Source organism: Amblyomma maculatum, chromosome 11, assembly GCF_055883805.1.
Source record: "Amblyomma maculatum isolate TAMU_Amacu chromosome 11, ASM5588380v1, whole genome shotgun sequence".
Taxonomy (NCBI): domain Eukaryota; kingdom Metazoa; phylum Arthropoda; class Arachnida; order Ixodida; family Ixodidae; genus Amblyomma; species Amblyomma maculatum.
In genome coordinates, this window is record NC_139354.1 from 137,160,622 (window position 1) to 137,174,092 (window position 13,471).

The 13,471-nt window shown below is 42.7% G+C and overlaps 1 protein-coding gene across 1 annotated transcript in view; it reads right to left on the reverse strand.

The window, feature by feature from the left end:
* Nucleotides 1-765: 765 nt before the first annotated feature.
* Nucleotides 766-13,471, reverse strand: part of CCDC53 (Coiled-coil domain containing 53) — a 34,505-nt gene continuing 21,799 nt past the window's right edge. The window contains exons 4-5 of the mRNA XM_084584459.1: nucleotides 9,585-9,649; nucleotides 766-4,995 (exon numbers count right to left, since the gene is read on the reverse strand). Of these exons, the coding sequence (XP_084440585.1) occupies nucleotides 4,902-4,995; nucleotides 9,585-9,649 (159 nt within the window). The 3' untranslated portion in view covers nucleotides 766-4,901. The remainder of the gene's footprint in view (nucleotides 4,996-9,584; nucleotides 9,650-13,471) is intronic.

A 13,471-nucleotide genomic window follows, 5' to 3' on the forward strand; every position in this document is an offset into this window, starting at 1 on the left:
ACGGCTCCTCTTTCTCTCTTCCACTCCCACCTTCCCTTACGGAGCGGTTGAGGTGTCCACAGAAAACAAGTGAGACCGTTACCACGCCGTTCCCTTCCATAAACCAATCAGTCAGAATCTATACAAAAAATGACAGATACTGTTATTAGGTTTAGGACTCCACAGAAGAACTGTGGCAGATAATGCGCCTTTCTTTGCTGTGAACCAATGTCAGCATGGATTAGCCATTGACATCCGACAACTGTCATGACATCTTGGGTGTCCTTTCAAACTTGGAGCTGACTGGACAGGGGTGGATTACGTGATTAATCACGTGGGTGCCGTCACGTTGCGCCATCACGCGATGGCAACAGCTATGACGTCAATCGATGGGATAAGAACGAGAGGGAACCGCGCCTCGACTTAGAGCCAGCCATATGGACACCAGTGGCGATGATGCTGCGCCTCGCGCGTCGTACTAATTAATGCGTTAAATCGGACTGCAGTAGAGTTCTTTAAGAGTCTCCATGCTGTGAAGACTTCACTGAAACCAAATTTAGCAAGGCGAATTTTACAATTTAGCTCTGCTAATTTTGTAGCGTAAAATTACACTACGCGGGTCAAAGCGAGTGTGCGCCGCCCGTTATACACATGCGCGAGAAGCGTTTTTGCGCATCGATCATATGGGCTTCTGCATAAGAATACTGCAGTGCTCTGCAGGGTCAGTTTCTGCCGTGAAACTTGAAGCATATGCTCAAAGAGGTTGTCGCACTCGGCCCCTGTATGACATAGGGACAACACACATCTTTATTGCCATTTACAACATCCACATGGCAGCTCCAGACACTTGAGTTTTTATTACAGAACTTCCAATTACTCGTGACGCAGCAAACATCAAATCTCGAAAAATGCAGACGAATGCAAAGTACATAGTCCACAGTTTTTCTTGCATACTATCACAATGCCTTCATATCACAGGCAAAGCAGACGTACAGAGTCCAGAGAACCTTGTTTATACACACTGAGAGAAAGGACTCAAAGCCCCAATACATACACTGCTCTCTGGTATGACCAGAGTGTGGCAATGTGTCTGGCTAAAAAGCATACTGCCTGGTGGAGAACACTGAACCATTTTCCCTTGCTGACAAAAGAGGGCAAGCTCAGCTTACGCAAGTGCCACCAGAAAGACTAATTCACATACAGTACTGCTTCAATTCTGGCTCTTTAGAGCCTTATAAACATCTCCATTTGAAGGTGCAGCTGCATCGGGGTTCGATCAAAAAGGCATAGGACACATTCAAATTCCACTTGGGCCCTCTATGTAACATAACAGCAAACTTCAAGCTTAGAGCTCATGCACACACTGTGTATAAATATAGAACTAAATCATGATGTGGCCACACCATACAACGAAAAGCATGGCCCAGAGAAGTACAGGGCTATTAGGAACTAAGGTGCAGATGCGGATTTGGCGCACGGGGCAACCTGCTTAAATATGCTAAATGATGCCGAGTACTGCAACTACCTGAATATCAAGCAAAATGCGTCTGATGAGAAGGAGAGACCTACACCTAGTGCACTGGTAATAATGAGTGACACTGGAATAGCTGTCCTCTTCTCACACAGTGCAGGGTACAAGATAACCAAAAACAAAAGTAGACAGAAGTGCATGCAATATATATATATATATACAGAATAATAAGTATGTTCTTTGTAAACAACCTTCACTAGAGTTATTCTCTTCACTACTCTAACATACAAATACTAGTACTTTTGTTACAATACAGTTCTATGCTAGATACCGCAAGTATAAGATAACACATTCAACAAAAGCCAGAGACGTAAGTAGTTTTTATCATAAGAAATGTAATTTGATGGCAGGCTTCCAACCTTACTGGGGAAGAAAGATGCATCGAGTAGATACAAATGGCTCTATGTGCCTAACAAGAGGGTAATTATTTTCTTTTCACTGCAAGAATGGTTTCTTCAGATACAAGTTAGAGGTTGCCAGAAGAGGGACTTTCACAAGACTTAAAAGCATTTCTACACCAGCAAATACAAGTTTATGGAAAGCAATCAGCCACGAAATTGACTTTCCCTTACATTGAGGGCACAAAGAACTAGGCTGGATACACCCACACCAACTGTCATGCAAAGTTGACGAAATTCATTTTTTTACTGCAGGAGTACATACATCATTTCCTGTGGAGGTGACAGCAACAGAACACTATGTACAAAGAACAAGGACTAGAGAAACAGCAACATCAACAATTCATCTGCCACGGAGAGCAGGATAACATGAGGCATACAAACTTGCCAAGCAATCATGCATGCCAGGATGAATCCTTTATGTGCATTCAAAATCTGCACATTTCTTTGGCAGCGTATCAAAGTGACCGATCAGAATGCTAGAGTATTCTCTCTATGGGTGACAAGTGCAGACATACCACTGAATCAATTTATCTGTAATGCAGTCAGTGTAAAACGACAGTGGGTGGGGTAATGCGCTGGCCACAACAGCAGACAAAACAAAATGCACTTCCATTTGAATGCAATATTATATTTTAGAGCCTAACTCGTTATAACAATGACGGTGTGGTGCAGTGCTAAGACGAGTTCGTATATTGGGTGGTTAATTTGATCTATTAAAAATTGCTAGAAAAATTAACCATTATGATGCACTGCTTTTAAGCCCATTTGAGAATACTATCATGTTTGAATTCACCTTCTGACTTAATGGACAGTGAAATTAGACACCCTGTATAATTTATAGAACACAATGTACCATGTGTGCACATACTTGTACAGTGCTGTTCTGCCATCCCTGTGGAATAAATATTGGCAGAAAATGCTAAGTGGTATATCCAGTACCCAGAAGCAATGCACGTTGCTCTTCACTCGCAAATTTTAAGAAATATCTTGAAACTGCAGTGAGGGTAACAAACCGTATATCACAGCCCACACACAAACAAAACTGTGTTTTCAGACATGTGCAAACATATGTGTGAAGGGTTTTCCAATTTTTGCTAGGTAAGGCATCAATTTTCTTTCCCGACTGAGCACCATCAGTAAACCTTAAAAATTTTAGTGACAAAAAATAAAATAAAATCACTGAATGATTGAATAAATACCTTGTACTGCGCAATTTGAGTTTAGATATTTGAACTGTGTGGCATTGCACATGGAGCCGTAAGTGCACAAGTGCAGCACATTTCACAGCAACCACTGCAGATGGAGCGTGCCGTAACCTAATATTCTCACCACACCCTTCTCTGTTACTTCCTGGCATTCTCTTTCTTACCTTTCTACTTTCATTCTCCACTTTGGTCCTCATTTGCGCGATCAGTTGCAGCATCATTCTTAATATTTGTGCTTTAAAAAATATTTTCTCATACCCGTGTCAGGCGGGCACCCTTGGCAGCTGCTAAATGCTGTAGCCACTCAATTTATTTTACCCGTCAGTTAGGGAGGTCTTTCATGTTACGCACCGTGTGGCGACAATAACGTCCCATGTCAGACAGCAGCTGCATCTGTTATACCCCTGAGCAGGCTTCGATGCCCTCACCTGACATACCACTGCTTGATGTGTACCAAAGGCAGGTGCATGACCTCGGTACTGAAGCCAGGTGAACCCAGTTTGACGAGTTTCTAAGAGACATGACCGCAATTTTTTTGCACACAGCCACACAGCCAAAATGCTCCTTTAAATGAAAAGCTCACTTTCAAACCACAAAAGCAAAGTTTGCAGACTTCCCCACTTCTAAAGCAATTTCTATTCCTGCAGAAAGTTTTTGCTTCAATTGAGCTACCTCTCCCTGCAAGCCCGCTAAGCTGCCAAAACTGTCACACTGATAAATGCGACTTGTGTATGCACGGCAACCCTGACAAACACACAGGAGTGAAAACACAAGATATGCTCCAATAGCTACAATGTCACATTTAACAGAGTATACTGTGGGGCCAGTTGGTCAGACGTAGTTCAAAGAAAAACGTAGCTTTAAGACAAGACTATGGAGAAGAGGACAGGACAGAGCTACAACTTACACCTCTTTCTTTTTTTTTCCGCGGTTTTTAGATTGCTAATCAAGGGTGTTGTCAATTTTTCAAGGTATGTGCATGCGTATTGTTGCTTAATGATGGGACGTTTATTTTAATCATACAATTCTATTCAGTTGTAAGTTGTAGCTCTGTCCTGTCCTCTTCTCCATAGTCCTGTCTTAACACTACGTTTTTCGTTGAACTACAGTGTCACAGCCTGCAAAAATGCCAGAGGCACAGCCGGCCACCACACTCAGTACAGCCTGTACTGAGTGTGGTGGCCGTCAGAGGCTAGTACACACAGTGACGCTGCTGCTTGCTTGAGCTCTGGTTTCACACAGAGGTGGGATCTTACACTGTTTGGCCACCGCTGTTTCAGGCAAGCACAATTTTACTACATGCAAGTGCAACAAAAGGCGCAAAAAAGTAACTTATACAGTCAACTATGCTCAAGCTTTTACTAAGATTTCAGCTTTAGATAAAGCAAAACAACAACAGTACAGTACCATTTGATGCAAAGACACTAAGACGTGAGAACAAAAACATTTTCATTCTCTAACTTCGTGCGGTGGACTGCTGAAAACAAATCCACACCCTTGCTATTGCAGGCAACAATTTGAGTCATTTACTACAAACAAAACAGCCCGGCATCACAGGAAGATGCAGTGGTGGTCAAAACTTACAATCAATTGCCATCACTACGTGAAAGCTGAGCCGAAACAAGCCAGTGAGTAGCCTCAAAAACATTTCAAAAGCCTTCGATTAATCATGCCACACCCCGTACAAAGGCGCCACGTCCGACAGATGTCTCATGACAAAATTATGCACATAGAAACTCTTTGTGACGAACACGTGGAATGTAAATGAGGAATCCAGAGCTGCTCCTAATCGCTCAAGCTGCTGTCATCACCGGAGCTGTCGTCGTCTGCGGGACACGGAGACCTGGGGGCACCAGGAGGTGCTGGTGCGTCGGGGTTGCTGTAATGCAGAGAAAAGAATGGCAAATATAGCCCTTAGAGGCATGGCAATAGGAAATTAGTCTCATAAACTGCACAACATAATTGCATGTGCAACAGCCATGGAAGAACGTCTGGCCCTGTAGAAAGCTACTATTTGTAATATCATTTTGGAACTTATGCTACTGCCTAACAAGTACGGTCAAAGTCACATCGTCTCTCTCCTCTTCAAGAGCTTTTAAAAAGGCAAGACTCAGCATGAGGAAGCTATGCATTACCTCCCTCTACCCCTCCCACCAAAAGCACAAGCCAATAATTGTGTACGTCCATGTTAACAACACTGCATACAAGAGACATGGTTAGAAGACACTCTTTTACTAAGGCTAAGTTTGGCAGTTCCCTAAAGTAACGTTTTCACCATTTATAAGAGACACAATTAACCTAGGTATGCTCATGCAACTGACTCATACCAACTCATGCGTGGCAGTTTTGATTTCTTTATCTATATTCTGTTCCATATCAGTATCCTTTTTTGTTGCAATATGTCAGGAACCAAGAAGGAGTGCCTCCTCTTGACTGGGAAGTCAAAATGTCCCCTTTTTCAGAATACAGGAATGTGATGACAGTGACTGAAACAATGACATTATGACTCCCAGTCAAGAGGAGGCACGCCTTCTCAGTTCCTGACATATTGCAACAAAAACGGACACTGATATGGAACAGAATATAGTTAAGGAAATCTAAATTTCTATGCATACGAGTTGGTAAGTATTCTTGGTTACAAGAGACATCTTTTTTGGGTCCCTTGAGTGTTTCTTGTAATGAGGTTTAACTGTAAGGAAAAATGAAAAAAAAAAAAAAAAAAAAAAGCAATGCAAAGGAACCCAACAGAAGAGCAGATGCAACAACACTGACATAATTAGCACAATAATAAAGTGCAACAATAAAAACAAAATGAAACAATGTAGCACATATTATCAGTGTGCGATATAGCGCTCTTAAGACAAATTGGTAAGAGAAATAAAAAGAAACCGAAAAGCATAAGAGCTAAATAGAAGTAAATAAAAGACATCGAAATGACACTTCACACCTGCAGCAAAGTTTATGCATATATGTATAATATATATTTTTTTTAGGAAAAGCTGAAGGCGAAGTGTTTTGCGGAAGTGGCGCAGATAGATGACGATGAAGTGGAACTCCTCCGTGGTGCTGCTTGCTATTGCAGTTGCTGCTGTCTTGTAAATATCCTGTATACAGATTAAGCCTTCATGTAACGACTTAGTGGAGGTGTGGCCGTTGATCCCGCCATCAGCCTCTGCACGACAGAACTCCGCAGTGGCCGCCTGATTTCCTATCTGATGATGCTCCAGGATACCGTCCCCGCACCAACGGGGGCCTTGTCATTGATCATTCTCACCCACCCGCGTGATCCTGGCTGTTTTACTGGTACTGATACTGCAGACGTCGACGAATGAATATGAAAGTATGAATGTGTCAACACACAGTCGCTGGAACCCCACATTCAAGCTAGCAAATGTCGCTTTTTATCTCCAAGGCACAGCGCTAGCCTGGTACTAGACTCATGAAGAGCTGGTGACAAGCTGCGATACTTGCAAAGAGAAATTCCGCGAACTCTATGGAAAGCCCCTCAGTTGAGAGCTTATCGCAAAGAGAACCCTCACGACCCGTGCCCAGACATCTACTGAATCTTACATGGCTTGCATCCAGGAAGTGCTTGCCCTTTGCCACAAAGTGGATGACAAAATATCGGAATCCGATAAAGTTGGTCATGTCTTGAAGGGCATTGCAGATGATGCTTCGATTTGCTTGTGTATAAACACTGCAGCACTGCTGATACCATCATAAAAGAATGCTGTCATTTTGAAGACGCTAAAAGCCACTGCATTGCATCATAATTTGCCTGCCTCCTTACACTGCTCCGACATCAACAAATAATGTGATCCGTATCGTCCGCTGCGAACTTGAGGCCATCTCTCCCGCTACCTTGCTGACATGTTCTGCCGACAGACATCACCCGTTATAAATGTCCTGTAAATAGATTTAGTCTTCACGTAACAATATATATATATATATAGCAAAAACCTCGTTACAAGAGATATCCAAAGGATCCGAAAAAGATGTCTCTTGTAACCAAAAATTATAAAAGCACTGTGTTGATCAGTTTACTGCACATTAGCATATAAATGATTTCACACGCATTAACAAGAAATTGTTCAGGAAAGCTTAAAGAAGTTATTCACACTAGTATGTATTTTCGTGAGTGCAGAGTATTTCTTCCCGAATTCCGGAGGTAAAGCACTTCACTTTGCAAGCCTTACAGTTGTTCTAATACCTTTGAATCACTCTTACATGCTCGTCACCCTTAGATGCTGACACTTTTCCTCTGAAATGTCCTTGTAGTCGTCCTCTATGGCACATGTGTCATTTACTTGCGCAAGAATTGCACAGTCTGAAAGCTCTTCGGAAGAACACAAGATTCACATCTGCAGATACGAATTCCTCAAAAGATTCTGGTACCTCAGCAGTCTCTTGGATGCTCGCCCAAGCTTCATCTTCAAGGAAGCTTTCCAAAGTATCCATATATGGGCCCTCTTACATCACATCAACACATTTAAAGCCTGCTTGCCTGAAAGTTTTTCACAGCTTCACTTCTTAGGCCATTCCAGACACCTGAAATCACCTGAAGAGCAAACTTCGCATCAATTACTACTGTACAGCCTCGCTGCCTGTCGAGCAACAGGCGTTGTACCAACCTTGCTTTCTACAGCAACTGACAGAGCGCATAATGTCTTTGTCTATTGGTTGAAGGTAGGGTGTGGATTTTGGAGGGAAAAAATAACTTTGGTGGCTTTGAGCACGAGAACTTTGGTGCTGCAAGAAACATTGTCCACAAAGAGAAAGACATCAGGATTCTGAGCTTTCATCTTGTGATCAAATTTTAACAGTGATGAGTTAAAATTGCTGGATGTAATTCATGTATTTTGATTTGCTTCGTAGGTGACAGTAATGCGATGCCAGTGGCTGAAATAGCGGGGTCGTTTTGACTTTCCGATCATGGGGAAGCGCGCCTTCTCAGTTCCTGAGATATTGCAACAAAAAGGATGCTGATATGGAACAGAATTTAGCTGAGGGAATCTGAAGTGCATCATTTATAAGTTGATACGCTTCATCTGCATTGCAAGAGCACACCTGGGTTGTGTGTGTCTTCTAAATAGTGAAGAAGTTACTCTAGGGACCTGAAAAAGTTGCCCTTAGTAACAGTGAGGGAAATCCCCTGCTACGGAATGCTACGCTGAAATAGCTGCTACGGAATGAATCCCCCCAAAGTGACTTTGTAAAACTCATAAAAAGACTAAGACTGACTCGGAAAAAATGAATGACTGAGAATTGCTCAGAAAAATAAAAAAAAAAATAAAAAGCAAGGAGTGGCCTCAGGAAAACACACTGCTCACGCACAATGACAATAAAGCGTATTGGCAATTTTTTTTCGCATGTGGATATTTATGGCTACGCTGTTATGCAAGTCATTTCGAAATGGACATTACAGAGTCAATCTGGTCACGAGCTCGAACTGAGTGACAGGAACACAAATGGGGAATTCAATTATATCAGTAGCAAAGGAGAGGTTAGCAGCTGAACGAAGACAAATTTTGTCGACAAAGAGCCAAATAGTTCACATTTAGAAAAAAAAAAAAGAAAAACTGCTTGCAGTTGTCTTCAGCATTTCTTCAAATACAAAGAAAATGAGAATGAAGTTGAAGGGATTATAATAGAACGTCAATATGCACTATGATTTTAAACGAGGGTCCTTAATACCGTTGCTGATTGCTGATAACAGGATGCCGTTTTACCGGCGCGCCTCTTTTCTCTACCTTTCTTCGGTTTTTGGGCTAGTATGACGCTCGAACTTAAATTTTCCGTTTTATGCCATGGTCGTGATGATGAAACGTCGCTAAACAAGCTAGGCCTAACTACACGAACTTTTCAAAATGGCGCCAAGCCGCAAGCAGTTGACGCCGGCAGCCAACCAAAAGTGGTTGTTTGGGTCACATGCTTTCGGAGCCAAATAGCAGCATGTGTTTCGCGCAAATCTGCCCCTTTGTTTTCCACTTTTTGCTCGCGGACACCGATCGTGGCATGGGAATAGCCTGAATTGCGATCTTTCGAACGAGACCAGAATAGTGCCAGTGGAGCGTGCATTTCTCAATCTGCGGCCGATCAAAACTCGGCGCGATTTGACCTCAATTTAAAGGGGCAAAAGTTCAGATTTACAAGTTTGGAGCGCTGTAACGTGCGAAATAGGCGATATCTTTCAACCTAAATTTGTAGATAGCTGCGGAAACGTCTTGGGACCGCGAAAATGAAGCAATAAAAAAAATCAATTTTTAGACCGATTTTCGGCTGCAAAGAGCTGTGTCTCCCCTTAAACCGGAAGTCTGAACATATAGCGAGTTTAAAAGAACTGGAGTCCACGTTACATGGATGGAGTGGAACCTGCTTACTACCCCGTGTATACTTCAAGGTGCACCATTCGTTAAAAAAAAAAAAAAGAACAGGGGCAAAAATAAAGAAAATAATGTCTGTACTTACTCGAGAATGCTGGGGTCCACATTTTCTTGGCGCATCTTGATTTGTACGGCACCCAGGGGAATGCCCTGCATTGAAAAAAATAGCAACATGAGAGTCCTCTCTAGGCAATCACCAGCACAGGCTGCAACTAGCTTAGTAAAGCTTAATTTTCCCCCCTGGCCGAACATTTTGGGCACCACTGCCTATCCTCCAAAGTCCATGCAAGAATAAAAAATATCTGGTCAACAAGAACAGTTTACCTTGTCCACACTGGTTAATGTACACACTTGCAGCGATATTCCATGGTATCATGTTTGAGTTGCTTTGTAATAGGGATCCAGGGTAGAGCGAGCGCGCAGTATGAAAGAGCACTGAACGAGGGTAGAGGGCCTTTTTTGTAATAGGATAGATGATGCAACTACGAAAACAACAATAATATTTATAATAATAATAGTAATAATAATTGGTTCACAGGAAAGGAAAGGCGCAGTATCTGTCACACTTGTTTCTGTGGACATCTGAACCGGGCTGTAAGGGAAGGGATGAAGGTGGGAGTGAAAGCGGAAAGAGAGAATGGTGAGCCGTAGTGGGGGGGCTCCGGAGAAATTTGGACCACCTGGGGATCTTTAACGTGCACTGACATCGCACTGCACACGGGCGCCACTTTGTTATAAAAACAAAACAGAAAGAAAACAATCTCCACCCTGTCCATCCTGGCAAAGTTACATATTATGGGGTGGCCTTGCAAAGCTGGACACAAGCTATGAGGGATACTGCAGTGGACAGCTTCGGATCAATCTGCAATGCCAGCTAGGGTTGTTCAACAAGCACTGCTACCGTAAAACACATCGGTGTGCTTGCCTTTCATTTCCATCAAAAGGCAGCCACTACGACTGGGATTCAATGCCACACCTCTGGGCTCAGCAAATGGATGCCATAAAATCAGCATAAAGGCAGCAGGCGCCAAAAATACTAGGTTTCTGAAAAGAGACACTGAACCGTTTGAATGCATTTCAAGATCCTAAAAGCTTAAATCCCCAGCTAAATCAATGGGCCACATATCCTTTGTAGTAATTATGAAAAAAAAAAAAAAAAAATGTTCTTGCGATCACTGAAGTCTGCAAACAACAGCAGTTTCCCTTTTCTACTATAGTTGAACCCCTCAAGAAAGTCCAGATGACTGAAATTGGAATAAAAAATTTACACTTCCTGCCCTACTTCTTTACGTGATTAAGCAGGGTATATATGCAAAAAAGCTAATAACATATAACTACTAACATGACAAATATGCAGCTTGTTGTAGTGGAATGAGTAACTTTTTCCAGCTGTGCCCAGTGCCGTAGCTTAGCATCAGAAGAATTTGATTACTGTGCTTATGTCCGAGTTAATTCATGACTGCGCCTGCTGCATTTTTATGCGATATAAAATGTTTGAATGCCTCTCCATTGAGGTTTTGGTGGTGAAGTTTCCAGTTACAGACCCTCAGGTTATGAAAATCAATCTTGTAGTGCATCTCACTGCCGATGGTGTCAGTGCTATATGAAGAGGTGATTCTTCAATGCTATTATTATACTTATCAACATGACTGCACTCTTTGTTTCCTGTTAGTCATGAGTGAGTCAAGAATCCTCGGGGCACCAGTTAGAGAAATTACTCTCTCAGCAATAACCTGTTGAGTGCTAACAATGGCAAAAGTATGCAACCAATGAAAAGTACAATCACAAAATGGGCTTGCTCACAGAGACAATAGCAATGCTCCATTGGTTAGTTTTACTGCCTCATGCAAGATTACGTTTTCACTTTTAGAAGTGTGCTACTGATGCAACTAACTAAGCAACTAAGGAGTTTTGTAGCGAGAGTTACATTGGCTACAGTCTCGCCATGTCGCCGTGCCTGTCCGAAGAGCGAAGAAAGAAGGAAAAGAAGAAGAAGACAAATAACTCAGTAGTTGGTAGAGGCGAACGACAACAGCGAGTTGATAGGACAGAAGGTTCGTTCAAACGTGTGCCCCAAAGTTTGATATAGAGACGATGTCATACCACTAGAAGTCTTCTACACCCGAATGAGAATGACCAATGACGTGAGGCAAGGGGTGCTCATACGTGAAGTGATTCCCCTATGGCATAAATAAAGCTGAAACCATAGACAAAACTACTAGTATGTGCAAAAGCAAAGTCTTTACTTTCAAGCTGAACTTAAGCGAAGCCGTGCAGATTGCTCTCGCATAACTACAGGTTTAACCACAAGCTAAGTCACAGCAAATGTTTTAAAACTGTGCTACGGTGTTTCGGCTTGAGCGTCCCACAACTACACATGGGCTCTAACAGATACCACAAAAGAGGCCTTCACATTATTTTTAACCACCTGGGTTGCCTTGATGCGCACCAACGTCATACGCTACGTGGGCTACTTTACATTTCATCTCCATCAAAATGTGGCCTCCCCAGCTGGGATTCCATGCCCCAACCTTGAGCTCAATGACCGAAACCCACAGCCACTACGCCGCTCTGGTGAGCATGGACTTAGATATCACATATGAGAATATGCACATAAATAGACATGTGACCCCCTAATAAACTATGCTGGCTTGCCACATTATGAAGCATTGCCACTCCTTGGAGAAATGGAGAAAAATGGACAAAAAAAGCCAGGCAGCTCGCTGCAGAACAAGATTCTCACGAATGTCACAAATGTTTGCTGCAGAATTCACAAGTCTTTGGATGGAAGCTCGCTGTTTTAGAGTGAAAAAAAAAAAAAAAAAAGCATAACTAAACAGTTGGTCCGTGCACCGAGTGTTCTTGCAGAAAGGGCCATCATCATCACCATCAGCCTGACTGTACCCACTGCAGGGTGAATGCCTTAACCCGGTCCTGTGCTAGCTGCATCTACTTGACCCCTGTGAATTTCTTGACCTCATCCGCTCCCCTAACTTTCTGCTGCCCCTTGGTATGCTTTCCTTCACTTGGAATCCAGTTTGTTGTCCTAAGCGACCATCGGTTATCCTGTCTTCGCGCTACATGTCCTGCCCATGCCCATTTCTTCTTGATTTCCACTAGAATGTCAGTGACTTGAGTTATTTCTCTGACTCACTCTGCACGTTTCCTATCTCTTAACATTATCTCTACCATTTTTCTTTCCATAGCCCTCTGCATTGTCCTCAACTTAAGTAGAACTCTCTTTGTTAGCTTCCACGTTTCAGCTCCATAGGTAAGTACAGGTAAGATGCAACTGCTGTATACTCTCCTCTTGAGCGATACCGGTAAACTGCTAGTCATAAATTGGGAGTGCTTGCAAAATGCGCTCTATCCCAGTCTTATTCTCCTTGTTATTTCCCTTTCATGGTCTGGATCTGCGGTTACTACCTGTCCGAAGTAGACATATTCGCCTAGTACTCTCAGTGCTTCGCTACCTAACAAACTGCTGTTCCTTCCCTAGGCTATTGAACATTACCTTAGTCTTCTGCATATTGATTTTCAAGCCTATCTTTTTGCTTGCCCTGTCTAGGCCATCAATCATTCTTGGCAATTCATCTCCCGAGTTAATTAGCAAGGCAATGTCATCAGCAAATCGCAGATTACTGAGGTATTCTCCATCTACTCGTATCCCTAACCACTCCCATTTCAAGTTCTACTTCTTCTAAGCAAGCTGTGAATAGCAGTACTGGGGAGATCGTGTCTCCTTGCCTAACATCTTTCTTTTGTGGGAATTTTGTTACTTTCCTTATGCAGAACAATGGTTGCTGTGCAGCCCCTATACTATATCTTCCAGCCCTTTCACATACGGCTTTTCTACACCCTGATTTCGCAATGCCTGCATGACCGCCGAGGTCTCTATTGAGTCAAATGCTTTTTCGTAATAAATGTATGTGGCCGAATTAGGTCCCGCAGGGTTCTCGCTGTATGTGCGTA